This window comes from Mus caroli, chromosome 18 (assembly GCF_900094665.2).
Source record: "Mus caroli chromosome 18, CAROLI_EIJ_v1.1, whole genome shotgun sequence".
Taxonomy (NCBI): domain Eukaryota; kingdom Metazoa; phylum Chordata; class Mammalia; order Rodentia; family Muridae; genus Mus; species Mus caroli.
This window is the reverse complement of record NC_034587.1, coordinates 50,126,619-50,146,301: the sequence shown is the minus strand read 5'-3', so window position 1 is coordinate 50,146,301 and position 19,683 is coordinate 50,126,619. Positions and strand designations below refer to the sequence as shown.

At 38.7% G+C, this 19,683-nt stretch overlaps 1 protein-coding gene across 2 annotated transcripts in view; it reads right to left on the bottom strand.

The window, feature by feature from the left end:
- Positions 1-5,346: 5,346 nt before the first annotated feature.
- Snx2 (sorting nexin 2) overlaps positions 5,347-19,683 on the bottom strand; it is a 48,267-nt gene continuing 33,930 nt past the window's right edge. Inside the window, exons 8-16 of one of the 2 annotated variants that reach the window (XM_029472098.1) lie at positions 17,812-17,887; positions 17,028-17,141; positions 16,679-16,772; positions 14,493-14,698; positions 9,706-9,849; positions 9,254-9,265; positions 8,066-8,146; positions 7,888-7,959; positions 5,347-5,810 (exon numbers count right to left, since the gene is read on the bottom strand). In XM_029472098.1, the coding sequence (XP_029327958.1) occupies positions 5,760-5,810; positions 7,888-7,959; positions 8,066-8,146; positions 9,254-9,265; positions 9,706-9,849; positions 14,493-14,698; positions 16,679-16,772; positions 17,028-17,141; positions 17,812-17,887 (850 nt within the window). In that variant the 3' untranslated portion in view covers positions 5,347-5,759. The remainder of the gene's footprint in view (positions 5,811-7,887; positions 7,960-8,065; positions 8,147-9,253; positions 9,266-9,705; positions 9,850-14,492; positions 14,699-16,678; positions 16,773-17,027; positions 17,142-17,811; positions 17,888-19,683) is intronic. The other variant, XM_021150263.2, reaches the window with a different exon arrangement.

Genomic DNA, 19,683 nt, shown 5'->3' with positions numbered 1-19,683 from the left:
CCTGCCTCTGCCTCCCGAGTGCTGGGATTAAAGGCGTGCGCCACCACGCCCGGCCCTCTATCTTTCTTTTCGGTTTTTGTTTTGAGACAGGGTTTCTCTGTGTATCCCTGCTGTCCTGGAACTCACTCTGTAGACCAGACTGGCCTCGAACTTAGAGATCCACCTGTCTCTACCTCCAGAGTGCTGGGATTAAAGGCATGAGCCACCAATGCTGAGAAAGCCAGTTTCATTAGAGGTCTAGTCTACATTTTGAAGCACCAATGAAACACTCCAGACTCAAGAGGCTTTATTAGATCAGGGCCATGAGGAAAAAGAGAAGCGCAATGGTGAAAAGTGTTTTGAGGTTAATGTAAATGTATGTGAGACAGGTCAAGTCATCTTAGAATGCAGGCTTCCCTTGAATTATACAGGCAAAGGTGACCATTAACGTCTGATTCTTCAGTCTCCACTTGTTGAACTACATAGCCACAGATGACCTTGCAGGTATGAGTCTCGTGTCTCTGACTGTTGAGTTACCCCACCATACCCAGTTCATGTGGTAGTGGGGATCAAACCCAGACCCTGTGTATGCTGGGGCTAGCACGCTACCAAACAATCCCCACACCAGGCACTGTTTCAAAACAAAATGTCTGAAAGAAAAGAGGGGGTAAAGGGATAGCAAGCAAGATGCTCACTGACTAAAGACACTTGCTGCCAAGCCTGAGGACACAAATTGATTCCCAGGACCCATACCGTGGAAGAAGAGATTCCTGCAAGTTGTCACTGTCACAAAAGTGCTGTGGCACATTAACACACGAATACTAGTAGGTATCAGAGGCTTATGTATGCAGTTTATCTGAGGTTTCCAACACACTAGTAGAAAATGTGGGCCAGAGGAAATAAGCCTTGGTTATTTTCTGAAGCTTCATTGAGATTGAAAATACTCAATTATAGCCCAGTGTGCTGGCACACGCCTTTAATCCCAGCACTCGGGAAGCAGAGGCAGGTGGATTTCTGAGTTCGAGGCCAGCCTAGTCTACAAAGTGAGTTCCAGGACAGCCAGGACTACACAGAGAAACCCTGTCTCAAAAAACCAACCAACCAAACAAACAAACAAACAAAAAGAAAATACTCAATTATTTGGAGCTATTTAGTATTCTAGTGATGAAGATTTAGATCTGAATAACTTACTTAGCTATGTATAAACCACGTGCTTGGAATTAACAGCAACCATATAATACAAGACATCATGCAAGTGAAATCAATTCCCAACAGAATAAAACATTTTAATATTTTAAAATTACATTTATTTTGTGTGTGGGAAGGCATGCATGCTACAGAGGACAAGTTTTGGGAGTCAATTTTATCAGGTGGGATCCAGGGATCAAATTTCATGTCAGGTCCCTTAACCTGCTGAGTTCTTGCATCCGCTCCTGGGTTTGATATTTATGGTAGAAGTCATCTGATGTGTTACTACAAATTACCAATTTGTCAAAGCTATTTTCAGTGTAAGCTGCAATGTAAGGCTGCATTCTTTCTCTATAGTTTTTTTCTTTCTTCCTTCCTTCCTTCCTTCCTTCCTTCCTTCCTTCCTTCCTTCCTTCCTTCCTTCCTTCGTTTCTCTCTCTCTCTTTCTATTAGATGTTTTCTTTATTTACATTTCAAATGCTATCCCCTTTCCTGGTTTCCCCTCCAAAACCCCCCTATTCCCCTCCTGCCCTGTAGCTTTCTTGAGAAGCAAACATTATTTTCTATCTTCTGGAATAATTTTTCCTGGTCAGTTCATTGAGCCTTTATTTACACATACTGTGTCAGGTATGTGTAAATACCTGGGTTCTAGCAGTTAACAGTGACCGCAGTGGTGTTGACATTTACACTGAACCTGTACTCAGGGCATGGTGAGACACTTCATATACCAGTGAGACACAAGAGAGATGTGGTCAAGGACTTCCAGAAAGGTTTCCTCTATGTGCATGCTTCTGTGGGATGTGTAATTCTTGGAAGTGGACCATCCGCAAACTCATGGTCCTGCCCCAGACTCTCAGGTGCTGGGATTAGACATGTACCACCACACCCAACTCAAATAAATGGACATTTTTAGTAAGAATCCTTGAGGGCTTTGCTGTTGTTTTTTATATAATCCCCTGCCCCCTTTTGGTTTTGAACTCATTCTGTAGACCAGGCTGGCTTCAGACTCAGAAATCCACCTGCCTCTGCCTCCCAAGTGCTGGGATTAAAGAAGTGCGCCACCACTGCTCGGCAAGATAAAGCCTGTCTACGTAGCCAGGTTGGTCTCAAACTTATAAGCCTCCTGCCTCAGTCTCCCAAGTACTAGTTACAGATCTATATGCCACCACACTCAGCTTAAGAATACTTATTAAAAAGTTAAAATTATGGGAGCCAAAGACACTGAATGGAATCAGGATACAATCCTTTCTTCCCAAACCAGAAACCAATGAAGGATCAAGAGAACCCAGCTTGCTACGATGGAATAAGTAACCCAAGGTCATTTGGCTTGAGCCACCTGGAGCCCTAGTGCTAACTCTTCCACTGTGCTTAGGATGTCATTAAACGACACAACGACACAGTGAGACAGTGAGAGTCAAAAGGTACTTCAGTGTTGAGCTGGAAGACGCTGCTCACCATTTCAAGACCCTGTGTCAAGTTGGCTGTTATTGGCTATGTGAGCAGTAGGCTGAACAGGCAATCTTAGAGAAGCCCAAAGAACAGTGCCATTGTTAGTTATTCATGGACTCTTAAGAGCCTGGATTTGCAGACAGCCAAAAACAAAGAATGAGGTTTGATTGGCCAAATTTTCATACGTCTTTAACAATATACTGTTGTTACCTGATTTGTAACCTCCCCCCCTCAGCCTGAAATCTGGCTGATCAGGTTTGACTGTTATCACCAGGAGAGCATGGGGGTGCGGCCTGCCACCTTATCCTTCTGCCACTCCCACTGCTGCTCCTGCTGCCTAGCTGTTCCAGAGCCAAAACCTGGTCACCTGCAACTGGACTCCAAGGATGATTTGGCAGGAATGGGCCCCTCCCCCTTCTTCATAACCCCGTGTCTCCGAATAGTAAAATTGAGCTTTGATCAAAACCCTTGTCTTAGCTCCATCCTTTCTCGCGCCGCCTAGTTTCCTCTTTTCTTCCAGATTCCAAGATGCCTTCCAGGCTCGAACCTGGACATGTGGGCCGCTGGCCAGCCTCAACAAAATGGCGCCCAACGTGGGGCCTGAGAAAGGCAAAGGACATTTGGAAGAAGCACTGCTGGTTTGGAGCTCCATGGAAGAAGAAAATAATTAAGAAAAATTCGTACCGGAGAAGGCTGGTACAGGACAGAGTTAAACATGTGTGCTAGATTCACTTAGGTTCAGCAGTGAGATTCTCAGGATCTAGGAACGTAACAGGCAGTTAGCAGCAGCTTCTCTTTTTTAGGCGTGAGAAAAGAAAGGGTTTAAAAAAAGGGATTTAATAATTAGGCGGATTAGCCGCAGTCAGAAACTACATCAGGCAGGAAGAAAATGTCCCAGAAGCAGAGAGAAATTTTAGGGGTGCCCTGCTTTGTTCTCTCTTGGTCTTACAGCAGAAGTTCTCTGCCCTCTTTGTGTTTCTTGTCTAAGGTCTTGTCTAATGTCTAGTGCACCAATCTGTTCACGTGTTCAACTCATGTATGTTCACGTCCAGTCTGAATGAATGAATGTTCTGTGTTTCATGTTTGAAAATAAAGGTGACTAAATCTTTCTCTGCTGGTATAAAAACCTGAGAGTGGCCACATGCTTTAGCCAGGAAACAGACACACAGCAGGAGGGCCCCCCTGCTGGAAAAACTGTTCTTTAAAGAATAAAAGAGTCTACAGCCTCATGGTATTGGGGCAGAAAAAAGCTGATAGATGGTTTGTCCTACGAAAATTCTCTGCATTCTTGATTATTGCGTTTAGCTAATGATAAAGTGCTTTTTATCTTATAATTATAGCTAGAAAAATTGAAATTCTTTGATTGGTCTAAATTCATAAGACTTGTGTAGCCGCTTCATTTGTTTTTTTACTGGTCTTAGAGGTGTAATATGCTCTGCATGTCTTCATAGTAAAGTATTGGCTTATAAGTTATTGGGTCTGATCAAAAAGGTGTAACACTGGTTACTAGAAAGTTAGTTTTAAATTGGTAACTCAGGTTTAGAGTCTTTCCAACATGTGGCATAAGGCAGGCCAAGAGGCTGGGTCTCTAAGGATACTTCTAGTTGAGGTAATATTTAATGGCCGGCCTCAATACTGATTGAGGGGAAATTAATATGCCAGTCATAACTTATTATTTCATCATCACAAGCACTGAATATCAGTCTCCAAATAGGACATTCAAGAAGGTGAGGTGGTTGCCAAAGACACTGCACTTTTCATTTTCCTTCAAATTTGCTTTTGCTGTCCTTAGCTTCTCATCAAACCAGTGTTCAATGTGGTACCAGCTCCTTGTCAGTAATGAGCAGATGGCCTACTTTTAGTTTCAAATAGAAACAGAGGCAACAATAAAACATTTGAAGACAACAAGATGAGATTTAAAAAAAAAAAATCTATCTATCTATCTATCTATCCATCCTGGGCTGGAGAGACGGCTCAGTGGTTAAGAGCACTGACTGCTCTTCCAGAGGTCCTAAGTTCAATTCCCATCAACCACATAGTGGCTCGCAACCATCTCTCATGGGATCTGATGCCCTCTTTTGCTGTGGCTGACGACATTGTACTCACATACTTAAAATAAATAAATCTTAAAAAAAAAAAAATCCACGACACGTAAGACTGACACAAACACCTTACATGTTTTGATTCTCTGGGTCAGACTGGCCTTGCATTTAGTGATCCACTAATATCAGCTTCCCAAGTGCTAGGATTACAGGCATGGCTGTATGCCCAACCTCTCCTATTAAATTGGGCATTTAAAATATTCTCTTCTTTACCTAAAATGACCAAGATGATTGTTCCCTGATTCACTGTTTTTTGTTTTTTTTTTTTTAGATTTATTTTATTTATTATATGTAAGTACACTGTAGCTGTCTTCAGACACTCCAGAAGAGGGAGNCAGATCTCGTTACGGATGGTTGTGAGCCACCATGTGGTTGCTGGGATTTGAACTCTGGACCTTCGGAAGAGCAGTCGGGTGCTCTTACCCACTGAGCCATCTCACCAGCCCTCACTGTTGTTTTATAAGACAATTTATAAAGTTCATTTAACTATTCAATGTAAGAATTTGATGTTTCCTATCAGTTAAAGTATTTAAGGAATTATAGTATTAACGATATACATTTAGAAGTATTTTTCCTATTAAAAAAGATCCCTAACATGTTTATATACTCAAATAATTTATTACTAATATTTCACAAGTAATATCATTTTATTACTATAATCACAAAAATCATAATTTCTGTACAGGAATGTATAAGTGAACATTAATCAATGCATTGCTAATTTGCTTCATAATGAGGGTAAACATACTACAGAACATAAAAGAAAGAAGACTGTAAAATTTTCTGGCCTTGCAGTGCACTTTTTTAGTGCAAGTATTTAAGACACAATAGTGTTCAATTCAGCAAAATATTGCAGAATGTCATGCCACAGTCCACTTAATTCAAAGAAGGTCAGGACATGCAGCTTGTAATAAAATGTCAGCGCATATGTTTTTATATATTAAAAAACCCACATGTAATTCATAAAATATAGAGTGGTTTATTTAGATGGTTTCTGGATGATCTCACTGGGGAGTCCAATGTCTCCTTCACAGGGTAGGGCTAGGCAATGGCTTTGGCTTCAGGTAGGAATGCCTCCCAGTACTTTATCAGCTGTGGGTGATAAGAAAAAGAGAGATTTTCGTTACTCTTTTTTTTTTTTTACCATTTTAATGCATATATCTTTTTTTAAAAGTATATACATAAGCAGCTAATACTTAGTCTTTGTATACATTTATACATATAACTATATGTGAAAAGGTACCACTGTTAGCTCAGGCTGGCCTTAACTTTCAGGATTTTATGATGCCTTAGCTGTCTGTTGCTGGGATTACACTTGCAGGACCACACGTAGCCTATGCGTGATGTCTACTTTGTTTTTCAATGTGTTTTTTTCAGACACGTTCCCCTACCACATAGACCTGTCTGGCCTTGATTCTGTGGCAGTCCTGCCTGTGTCACTGCGCAGAGATTGGAGGTGTTCATCACCATGCCTGGCTACATATGGTTCTTAAATGGATCATTTCCCCACCAGATGTCTTATCAGCAGAATTAATATATAACCTACTTAAAACATTACTCCTCGCTAAGTACAGATTCTGCTATAAATAACATAATTTAAAATATCTACTCTTTATATTTCTTAGATATATGCAAAATTATACATAAAATATAGTTACTAGTTAAAAACTCAAAATTTACCTAATTACAATGACCATTTCTAACATAAAGCAAATCCTAATTTCTAGAGTATTCCCTTTTTATACTATTGCTCCTTGAGAGGACTGGAATAAAGGGCAGTGGTGGGAGCCAACGCTGAGTAAGGAAGGAAAAGAGAGACTGGAAAACCAGCTGCCAGTCTCTGGGTCATCTAGAGAACACATTAACTGTACACTAAAAAGTTAATTTAAAGCAGCTTCTTTGGAAATGATTGTTTTCTGACTTAGTTTTTCATTTTGTTTTTCTAAAGATAGGGTTTCTCTGTGTATCCCTGGCTGTCCTGGACTTAATCTATAAACTAGGTTGGCTTTGAACTCAAGAGTTCCATCTGCCTCTGCCAACTAAGTGCTGGGATTAAAGGTGTGTGCCACCACCACTTGGCAGTTAAACTTTAAAAATTGAACTTTTTTTTACTCATCTGAAAATTGTATTATGAAGTACTGGTTGGCTTGAAACTTATTATTACTCAGAACAGGCTGGCCTCCAGGCTTCATGATTCTCCTCCCTCTGCGTCCTAAGTGCTGGGATCCCAGGCCTTCACCACAGTGCCTAGCTTGAGTTTGTATTATACAAACAAGTTTCTATTCTGTACATTTTAAAACTAACTAGAAGAATTATTTCTATTAAATGACACTAAGTTATTTGATTTGTATATGCAAAATTCTATTTTTATAGACTTTAATGTATCATGAAAGCTAATGAAACAAATGCCAGTTATAGGTAGTATTCAAGCACCAAAAATTCCAAATAAAACAAAATTACCAAACTACTTCAAAGAAAAACCTTGAAAACTTAGTTTTTAGTGTAAGTTTCTCTATGAGGTGGTAGGGAGACATGCACTGAGAGCACCTACTCTATCAGTCTCTTGTCTTGTCGACAAGGAAGGGAATCCAGGGCTGTAAAGCCAGGGTCATAGTTGCATCCTGCAACCTCAACACTAGGCAGGCAGAGGCACCAGGATGGCAATTTCCAGGCTATCCTGGTGTATATATATATATATATAGAGAGCCCATCTCCAAAACAGAATGAACATCAAAGGGGAAAGCTATCTATGTGGTGCTTGTTAAGATGTATTTGGTTTTATGTGCATGGGCGTTTTGTATGAAGGCGTGTGCACCGTATGTGCACCTGGTATTCCAGAAGGCTGGAAGAGGGTGTTGGATCCACGAGACCTGCAATGTGCATGCTGTGAACTGAACCTGGGTCCTCTGTAAGAACAGGAAGTGTTCTTAACCACTGATCTCTCTCCAGGCCCCCTGTGACTTTTTATGGCCTAATGTTGGGAACAGTGTGTCTCTGTGTATTATTCAGTAGAGGCAACAGAGCTAGATAGTTTCCAGTTACTTTTGCATTTAGTCTACTTTTCCCTCCAGTTTAAACACCTGTCATCTTTAAAATGACTCTTCAAGAAACCCCAGAAGCTATGAGAAGGAAACCCATTCAAGAAACCCCAGAAGGAAAATGAGCCAACCTGTTGCTGTGTTTGTACTAATGATTCCAAGTACTTGATGATAACAGCTTTAAAATCTTTCACTCGTTCTTTCTGTTAAAGTATAATACATTAAAAAATGATATTAGTAGGAAATTACATTAAATTTTCCCATAGAGCTGAAGCAAAATTAAGGAAAGTACAGAATTATGATACATGCCTCAAATCTTCCCACTTCTTTTCGAATTGTTTTAGAGATCTGCTCAAAATCTCTCTCTCCTTGTTGTACTTTCGCCTCCCACTAAGGAAAACAAACAAGAGAAAAAATATGCTTATTTTTACCTGGAAAAAATATGTTTCTGTCATAATTACTCATCTAATTTAACCAAAATGCCTAAAGGAACTAAGAAAGTTCAATATTAGAAAACCCAATCTAACCTAATCCAGTCACGTATCTAGAACCTGAGCTAAGTTCAGTGGGCACAGCACTTGTGCAAGCATGGAGGTCAGAATTAGATCTCTAGCACCCATTCAGATGCAGGGTGGGCATGACAGCTGCCTGTAGTCCCAGCGGACCCTGCATAAAGCTGGCTAGCTAGACAAGTGAAATCAGCAAATTCTGGGTACAAGTGAAAGATTCACAAGGCAGAAAGTGATGGAGTAAGACACCCAACATGAAACTCTGCCATCCATATGCATGCACACATTATGTCCATGCACATACACTTATGCCCACACATACGCATACATGCACACCCCACACACACACAAAAAAGTGTATTTCACTTTCTAGTGGTAGATATACATGTTAGCTTAAATTCTATTAATAATTCATCACAACATTTACTTAAGACTAGAATATTTCAATGTTTAATGACCTATAATGTCCTGCCAGGTATGGTAGCTCTCTATAATTCCCACTTTGTGAAAGAGGGTGTAGGAGGACTCCCATGCTGGCCAAAGGCAACATGGTTGGCTCCTGTCTCAAAAGCAGCAAAATAAAGATCCACCTAACAAATCCCTATTAGATGCAACTGGAGGGACTGTGAGTATAAAGCTCACTAACAAACTGTTACACATTTCACAACATGTCAACAAGATGAATTCCAACAACACGTTTATTCATGTGCTCATGGAAATTCCTCAATATATGACAAACAATTAAAAACATTTTGCAATAGTAAAATGACTAGGTTTTCTTCACGTGGAACTATTTATTATCTACTGAAACTCATCAATAATCATTAAATTCAGAATGGTAACAACAAAATATGACTAGTGACCAATGAAACAGCTAAAATAAATATTTAAGCAATGAAATGGTATTCCCACTACGTAACCAAAACACTGGCTCATACTCTGCAAAGAGCAGGTGTACTTATTTGTAGTAATATAAAGGTTGTCCTACCTCTTCAATTTCCTTATTGAAGCATGGCAAAAAAAGTGTATAAATTATAATAAACTTATACAGATTTATTAAAACACCATATATAATACATATATATGGGGATAATATCGCCCAGAGAATGAAATGTGGACAGGTCTACCTTTAAAACCATTGTTAGATACAAAGTGAGTAACCGTGTGAAATCAAAACCATTTGAAAGGCCATGTAGGAGATGTGAAGGTTAATGTGTGGTTCCTTCCTGCTTCTTCACTCAGTTCAGACTCACATGAGATAACAAAGGGCTCTGCAGACTTTAATCATGAATAAGAAGTTAAATACTTCTCACTATCTCATAGAATTCATAAAAATATGAAGAAATAGCCAAGGGCTGAATGATTCAGAAAAAAATGAGAATTATGCATATATGAATGACATGAAAAATCTGAGTAAAGAAATAAAGTATTATTAATTACCTCTCTTATCTCGTTTTTAGCTTGTTGAATTTTATCTGGTTTGTTAGCAACCATCATTTTTGCCTCAGTTTCACGTTTTTTGAGCAAGGTAATTTGAGCATCTTCCCATTTCTGCCAGCATTTCATCCGATGGTCAAACACACCCTGTAAGTGGATGGCATAAGGCTATAACGCAACATTGTAAAATACTCTCATTACAATATAAGCATAATAATACTGAAGTTTATAAAGCCAAGTATTTAAATGTTACCTTAGTGTGTGGAGACAATGAAAATATGCATGCCAATACAATTTCTCTAGCTTTTAGGGTTTTAAATGTGGCTTGCATTAAGATGTAAAAGAGTTATATAGTCTAAAAAAAGATGTATTTAATGAAAATATACTGGTGTACATTAGAAGTTCTTCTATTGAATACTATATAAGACAGATTTATATGCTGGACAAACAGAATTTGAAAATATAAAGAAACTAGGCAGTGTCGTCTCACACCTTTAATCCCAGAACTGGGGGCGCGGGGGTGGGGTGGGGTGAGCAGATGCAGGTGTATTTTTGTGAGAGCAAGGCCAGTCTAGTCTACAGATCAATTCCCAGTATAGCCAAGGCTACAGAGGGAAAAAAAGATAAAATGGGCCAAACCAGGCCCATCCTTCTAATCCCAGTACCAGGAGACAGAAGCAGGAGGACTGTTGTTAAGTGTGAGACCAAGTAACAGGAAGTGAAGTGAAAACTGCCATAGATGACGCCAACAGAATAAAACGCAAACAATAAGAAAAACAGTAAAGGCCTAACAAAATGAGGAAGATGCTGAGTCCTGTACATGGTGAAAGGGGTCCAAAAAACACAACTAAAAGGCAGAACTAAATGGAAATTGACACACAGACTCCACCAGAACAAGTCAACCACATCTCCAGCACATTTTCAATGGGCCTGCCAGAGTAAAATCACGTGATTGAAGTGAAACACGGATACAGGAGTGCAACTAGGGTGTGAACAAAAAGACACCAATAGACAGGGTGGGACAACCCACTATGAATTTCTTTCCTAGCTTCATGTTGGGGCTATATCAACATTGTTTTAAATAACTCAACAAATGAGCCAAGTATTAACAAACTAGGTGAATCAAAAAGTATTATGCCAGAGATATTTCAATTTTAAAACATATTTTAATCAAGAAGCAGTAAATAGCTAGGTGTTATGGTTCATGCTTGTAATCCCAAATGGGGGCAGAGGCAAGAGAGTTCAAGGCTACCCTGAGCTTGACCCTGCCTTAGAAAAACAAAACAAAAACCGAACATCAGGTACAGGGGCCTACCTAAAGACACACAATGTTCCTCATTCCAAGCCTGACCTGGTGTCTAGGAAGCCCCTTGTGTACGGGCACCTCTGTAGTACACGCTAATAACCTTCACAGTACTCCTGGAGTCAAATTATGATCTTACTCATGCCATCTTGACAGGAATATAAACAGAAGGCCAGTTACTATCAAGTAGCTATAAGAGATAGGTATGACTTCTTTTTAAGGGAAGTAGGTAAAAAGAAATTAACAATTCCAACAAAGAGAGGGCTGGGTGTGGCTGGGTGTGGCTAGGTGGTGGAGGAAGCTCTGGGACTGGGGTTCTTTAGAGCACTCCATATACATATAAAGGAAAGTGTGAACGTAGCACAGGAAGCTTGTCTGTAAGATAGACTAGGAGGAGGAGGAGGAGGAGCGGGAGGAGCAGGAGGGTCAGCAGAAGCAGAAGCAGCAGTTACCACATGGTATGGCTGGGTAAGCCTTCAATCCTAGCACTTGGGAGGCAGAAGCAGGCAGATCTCTCTGAGTTCAAGGCCAGCCTGGTTTATATAATGAGTTCCAGGATAGCCAGGGATACAAAGTGAGACCCTGTTTCAATACAAATGAACAAACAAAAAAGTGAAAAAAACAGGACCTAGAGATGGCACAGGGTTTAAGACTTTGCTGCTCTAGCAGAGGACCTGAATTTAGTTCCTAACACCCAGACAGTGGCTCACAACGTCTGCTACTCCAGTTTTAGGGCATCTAATGGTGTCTTCTAACCCCACAGACATCAGGCACCAGGCATGCACCTGGTAAACACGAATACATATGACTAAAACACTCATACATATAAAAAATAAAAAATCAATTTTTAAAAAAATGAAAAATAGAAACAAAGATAAGGGAGGGAGGAAGATAGCAACGGGACTATAAACACAAAAGCCATCATTAGGCTGATAAAAAAAGGAACATGTAGTAGTTGTATAAAATAAAATTGAATTTCATATCTACAATAATTCTACTTCTAGAAATTTTACATCAAAATAGCTACTGTCGAAATACTTTGTAAAATGAAGCTTGAATTGCTTGAATAAGCATGGTTTTTCTTCCCAGCATTATGTAAGCAGACTTAATGGCACACATCTATATTCACAACAGGAGGCTTTCAAGTTCAAGGTCATCCTTATATAGTTTCTAAGCCAGCCAGAGACACTAGCTCAAAAACCAAAAGTACATTAAAGTGACTTATCCATGAATGCTGAACGGAGACAGCTCTAAAATGGACTGAGGGTAAGATGCAGGCAAAGCATGGTGTCCTTCTCTTTGGAAAGGTGAGGAGCCCGTGAGATGGATTGACAAAGGACAAATGGGAATAAAAATCAGCGCTACATACACACACAGCTAGTCTTTGATGAAGATACTCAAGAATCCTAACAGACTGAAGAGTGGAAATGTGTCCTTTTGGTTATTTGAATTGTCCTGTGTGTCTAACTCTTGCTCTTTATAGCTTCTATGACTCATACCTCCTATGTTCAAGCAGCTGACCTGATCAATCTCAAGAGTTTTATCTGGCCACAGCTCTCTCTTAAGACAATTGATCGTCAACATTTCTCAACACATATTTGATATATTAAGTGGAACAATTTTTTTTTTGTATAAAAAAAGACGTTTCATATAAATGTAGGTGCCTCCAGATTAAACAAGGTTAATTATGTTTCCCAAGCTCAGCTGATTGTGGCACATCTTTTGATGCTGGTATTCTTTAGGATATTTTGGAAAACGGACATAACTAATTTCAAGCAATGTAGACACCTAACAAAAGGTTTGAGACAGTGTGATGAAGGCTTTTTCTTGAGGGATCAGCACAGGCAGGCCTATCCCTGCCATGGAGGTCTTTTCCTGGGTAGCTATTTTCTTTGCGTGCTCAGACACTGTCGACTTCCCTTTTTGACCCACTGGTTTATTTTGTTAAGCATTTTTGTTTTGTTTTGTTTTAACTTACTTTTACTTCTGTGTCTGTGTACATGTGAAAGGGCATCTGTGGAGGCCAGAAGAGGGCATCTGATCCTCGGAAGCTGGCTGCGAGCCAGTGGGAGCTACGGTGCTGCTAGAATTGAGTCTGTTTCTCTACGGGAGCACAAGTGTTCTTAGTTGCAGAATCATCTCTCTAGCCCCTTGGGTTTTGTTTGTTTATTTGTTTGTTGTAAATAACAGCTCTCATGTCTTTCTAGAGACTATTAACAGATGATCAGACAGAAATAGGAAGCACCATCTGGTGGTGCATGCTTGTATTCTGGGTGCCTGGGTGGAGACAGAAGAGTCAGGAGTTCTAGGCCAGGCTTAGCTACACAATACTCCCCAAAACAACAATGAAAGATATCCAGCCTTGAAAACCAGGCCAGGATGAGGTTAAAAATAAAAGCTGCCTAAATATGATAAAGTATGCGCTATAAACTGTAACAGCTATAAACAAAATAAAAAACTCACCAGAAGCATAAGGAGTTACATACAAGAGTATACAAAGTTGGTAAGTTTTGTCAAGTCTAAGAAAACACCATTTGGAAGTACTGAGTTCTCTCTAGAGGCAGCTCACAAAACATCAATAAATAGGCAGTGTATCAGTTTGCACAAGAAAGGAGAAGATGATGATTTCAGCTCTCTAAAATGTTTGAATCCAAGGAAAAGCAGAGTGTAAATAGCTGGGTCCCCCCTCATTATGACTTTCATGCATAACTGTAACTCAAAGACACTGTAACATCACAAAATACCCTCAGAAAAATGTTGACTGACAGCTCAGTTGGAGTACAAATGCTGAACTAGATTCCTTAACTATTCAGAAATAGGTTTATTTAAAATTTAATAGTGTCATTGTATAATATAATTATGGTCTAATTCAGCCTCATTTCATTTAATAAATATGTGACTACACACTTGAGTAATACAGACAGAAAATCCTTTCATTGCTTGAATTCGTGCTAAAGACAACAATCACTCCCAGTTTTACCCCATTTGTTACTAACGAACTAGAGCTGGTAGGCAGCTTCAGCTACTGCTAGGATGAGTAAATACATGCCAACAGTTGCAAACCCACCCACGGATACATAAATAAATGTGTAGTCTTCACTTTTCATTTGACATTCCTTAGACTTAAGAACTGTTTATTGTACTATCCATGAACTAAGAGAAGAAAATGTTGTTATAAGTACTCATTTTGAAGTCGTTTTTATGTAGTACTGCAGTATAAGATTTGCACACTTAAATGTATATATCTAATAGAAACCCAAATGAGTGTGACTGTGTGGGTGTGCATGTGTGTGATGATGTGTAATCTTGACTGGCCTAGAATTTACTATGTAGACCGGGCTAGCTCTGAACATGTATGTGACCCTCCTGCATCTGCTAGCCAGGTGCTAGTGTTACAGGCAATTCCTATCATGTTTAGTCTAAATTATTTCTAAAGCAAATGGCTTAAATAACAATGATGTGAAAATACTTGTAGAATAGGGCTTACTTTCACTGCAGCAATGAGACGAATGTAGTCACTAAGAAGTTCTGAGAACATGTAAAAGTCGGCAAAAGCTTGTTCTTGATGTAACTGGTCTATCTTCTCCTCAACCTCTGCCAGCTGAGACAGAGCTCTAGAGAGCGCAGTATGGTCCTCAGAATTACCTAGCATGGCAGCACTCTTAGCAAAGGCGGCTGTGTTGGCTGAAAGCTCTGAAATTAAAAAAAGACAAAAAAAAAAAGCATTTAGTATTTGCTAGTAAAATTTTAACACTATGCGCTTTTCTCTAAATTTTATTTATTCACGAATTAAAATTTAAATTTATGAGTTATTTTAAATTAATATGAGACAGTCAATAAACTGCTTTGGACATAGATGCTCAGAAGCACCACTGCTGTATGGAGTGGCCTGTGTTTACATTCAGTCCCAGCATAGCCCCACCAAAATAGAATCACAGATTGTTTCTTCAGATTGTGAACTGTGTCTGAATAATTCAATAATGTGCCTTTCCTTTTCACACCAATTTACTCATTTATTGTCTTCTGCATTCTGTTGAATATGGAAATGTATTTCTCATATAGGAAGAATAAGCATAAAAATGAATAGGGCTGGAGAGATGGCTCTGAGGTCAAAAGTTTATACTGGTGTTCTGGAGAGCCTACGTTTGCAAACCCACACACTGGAATACAGAAGTACATAAAAATAAGGATAATATTTTTTTAAAAAATCACAAATAATTCATACTATAATCTTTGGCATTTGAATATTTGTCATTGAGGATAATATCTCAAGTCTTATTTTTATTTATTTTTTAAAAAATTTTACATCTTAATTTTTAATAAGATACCCAAAAAGAAAAAAGGTATACTTGTACATTCAACTTATTATCAGTTTAAGTCCTTTTCTATTTGTTGTGCAATAATGCTAAGAATTAAATGAGATTTTTTTGTTTTTGTTTTTTTGAGACATGAGCTAACCAGGAACTCATTTCGTCCAGGCTGCCCTCAAACTCACATCATTCTCCAATAAGAATTCCTAGATTATTTTTAACACAACCATTTCAGACATTTCAAATGAAGAAAAAAATCATGTTTTTAAAGGCTACTGACAATGACTAAGTTACATTTTCTGAAAACTATTCTGTTGCTGCATAGTATATAATTTCTTTTTTAAAATATCCAAAGCCAACTTCCTAAGAGATACATAATATAAACAATAAAGTTAAAACAAACTATTATATAGAAATAACTATCATATGGAGGTTGGAGAGATGGCCCAGTGGTTAAGAGCACTGACTGCTCTTCCAGAGGATCCAGGTTCAATTCTCAGCCCCCACATGGCAGCTCACATGTCTGTAACTCTGGTTTGGGGCATCTGGCACCCTTGCACAGACATGCAGATAAAACACCAATGCATATGAAATAAAAACTAAAAAAGAAACTTAAGAAAAAAATTTATCAAGTAATTAGTTTTGTCACCATGCCCCTAATGAAATCTATTAAGCATTATGTCACATAGTATCTTAGAAAACCATTGTGAAGAGTTTTGAACTCTAAAAATACTCCACCCCAAAGTCAAAGAAAGAAAAACAAACAACAAAAGTCTAACACCAAAACTTTGTGGACTAAAAAATTTCAACTCAAATTTCCTATGAGCTTTTCACTCCCCAACACCTCGTTGACCTTTTGTATTTTTTCAGTTTCTAGGCTAGGCTGGCCTGGAACTTCCTGTATAAGGATGGGCCTGAACTCCTGACTGCCTGGTTTATGTGATGCTGGAGCTCAAACCCAGCTTCTGCATGTCAGACAAGAGCTACCAAGACACCTCCAGCCCCTAAATACTGTAAAAAGATAAGCAAAATAATTCACAGGTTTCCAAGAAGTAGAGGCACAGTACAAATACTTACATAGCACTCAACCAAATGAGTAATGATTTTAATGTGAATTGAAATAGTTTTATAAGCTCTTGCTTTTTCTAATTTTAAGCTAGAAGTCAGATCAAAATACAGTGGGAAAATTTAAATGATATTGAACAAGTCCTCTTTTTCTGTTTTGAGATAGCCTAGCTTCAGACTCCTGGCAGGTCTGCTTCAGCTGCCCCCGGGCAGCCCGGGCAGCAGGACATCCTCTGAGACTGTTGTTCTTTCTTTCCACAGTCACTTCCGAATACGCACTTTAACACGGCTAACAAACCTTTTCTATGACAGACCAAGGCTTCAACACTGGCATGAAGTTTCCGAAGTTGCTGGTCAAGATTCTCAAATTGCTGTTGCTTTTCTTCAAACCACTAAGAAAAAAAAGTGAAAAATGGAGCTAATTTAGGACGAACAAACCATTGTAAATTAGGTTACCAATAGCAAGCTACCTTCCTTGTTTTAGAACAGCAAATTAGCCATATATAACCATGGTGGTCAACTGATGTAGCTGAGAACTGAACTCAATAAGCAAATTAATATCCTATTTTCTGCTTGTACAGCTTTAAAACGCAATTGTTGGGCTCATTAATTCATTTCATTATTCAAGTCGAAAAATCAGCTCTTACTGCATCCGATTCATTCATCTTGATTGTCATTTTGTTGACAGCGTCGGCAGCCTTGTTCACCATCCTCAATATTCCTGCTCCACTCAGAGCCTGCGTATTAACTGCTCTCGGCAGCTGGAATTGAATGACAAATAAGGGCAAACAAACCGGTTAAAAGCCTGGAGATTTAACTGGGCACAAAAGGGACCCCCTCCCAAAATAAAGAGAAGAGAGAGAAGAAAAGAGAAAAGAGGCTGTATTTTCTTCACCCTCACACATTTCAACAGTGAGATCTAATTTCTCAAATGCACTACTTGTACATTCTCAAAGGAAAACTTAAAAAATGGACTTTCCATTGCTTTTCTTCTGCACGTTTACATTTAGATAGAACAAACACTGTTTGTCAAAACACATTAAGAAACTGCTGGACTCTAACACAGCCACCTGTCTCGGAGCACAAGCTGCTGCTGAGCAGAGGTGCTCACTCTGTGAAGGCTGTGCTCATGCGCTTCTAGAAAACTCTGAGATTCAAGCCAAGGTTTTTTTTTTTTTTTAAATCTCAAACAATAACAATTAGGGCAGCAACAGAAAAATTATTTCTCATCTATTTGATTAAAACCAGTTTAAATTCTTCAAAAAAGGAACTGTCCATCCTCTATTACTAAAAGAAGGTATTTGCAAGGTAACCAACACCAAGAGTCCCCAAGCATGGTTTTCCTACGTCTACTGAACTAATTATTTACTGAAGAGCTAATCTTGTATTAGTTAGAGCAAATATGAATGAGAAAATTTCAAGTGGAAATACCTCTGAGCTTTCCAAAAACTGCCTTAAGTCGGGATCCTGAAGCAACGTCGGATGCTTTACTGTTCTTTGAAGATACCTATATTCAAGAGTTCAATTGATCCTATTTTAGTACCACGTTAAATTGTGTTTCAACAAAAGAATAAAAATAATCTAGTAAAAGTATCTTTAATCTATCTATTAGTCTACACTCATTATAATAATCTAGAATTTTATACAGTTGAACAGAGCATGGTGGTACAGACCTTAATACCAGAATTTGGTAGGCAGAGGCAAATGGATTTTTTTGAGTTTGAGTCCATACTGGTCTACTCAGCAAGTTCTAGACCAGCTAGGTCTACATATGAGACCCTATTTCAGGGGGTGGGAAGAGGAGAGACTTTAAAGAATCAAATACAAAGTTTTTGGTCATTTAAAAAAGTATTTATTTTTGGGCTGCAGCAGTTAAGAGCACTGACTACTCTTCCAGAGGTCCGGAGTTCAATTCCCATCAATCACATGGTGGCTCACAACCATCTGTAATGGGATCTGATGTCCTCTTCTGGTGTGTCTGAAGACAGCGACAGTGTACTCACATACATGAAATAAATAAATCTTAAAGAAATGTATTTATTTATATGTATGTGTATGTGACTACATGTGCACATACGTGCCTGGTGCCCATGAAGGCCAAACCTGGACTCAGTGGCAGTTGAGAGCCACTATGTAGGTACTGGGAACAAACCCAGGTCCTCTGCCAGAACAGCAAGTACTCTCAGCGTGAGAGCTACCTCTCTAGCCTCTTTGCTCATCTTTTGAAAGGGAGACAGAGTAAATACTTTATCAATATCTCACTAGGACAATTTAGTTACAAAAGGATATATGAACTATTAGCTTGTGTAACAATGTTTCTTTAGACAGAATTATGTTTCCAGTTATAATTTTAGGGAATTAAGTTAATATACCACTATGTATATTTTCTTCTCAACAAGTATAATTACTATTATCTCTAAATTGGGAAACTGCCTATCAATATTTCTTGTTGATAGATTTAAACAATCAGGTTTTGGTCCTTGGTTCTGATTCAATAAGGACTAAATTTTCTTCAACAATTCCTCTTTTTTTCTTTAAACAAGTTCTCATTACCAGTACAGATTGATCTTATCTTACATTTGCTATCCTCCTTTGAAAGCCTACCAAGGGCTGAGGAAGTAAAAAAGAGGTGGCCAATGGTGGCTCAGATCTGCTTTAAGTAGAATAAATTGAGAAGAATCACTTGAGTTTTCTAGTTTCTACTTGTGTGCTTAGATAAAGCAAAACAAAGACAGCTGCATAAAATCCTTAAGATGAATAGAGTTAAAAATAATTCTGCTAAATTCAATGTCAACAAAATGAGAGATTATGAAAGCAAAAACCCTGGATCTTGGATGACGATCACCTGTTTATTTAGCAGACATTTGCTGAGCAGTGAAGACATGTTATTTCTATGTCCTAGAAGCCATCAGCATGCAAAGGTTATTACTATCTCTTCCTTTATGGAATTTACAATTTGGTACTAGAAGACAGATACTAAGCTATAAACACAACAATCACATAAATTACATAATCTATTATATAAGACAAGTCCCATGAGAAAAGAAGAATGGGGCACATGGGACCAAGTATCTAAGATGTGCTCCGTGCCAATTGTGATAGGTACAATGAAGCCAGCTGTCAGAACAGGCTTTACTTGAATATTTAAACACCGAAAAGGATAATGAGCTATGTCTTAGTTAGGGTTTTACTGCTGTGAACAGACACCATGACCAAGTTAAGTCTTATGAAAAACAACATTTAATTGGGGCTGGCTTACAGGTTCAGAGGTTCAGTCCATTATCATCAAGGTGGGAGCATGGC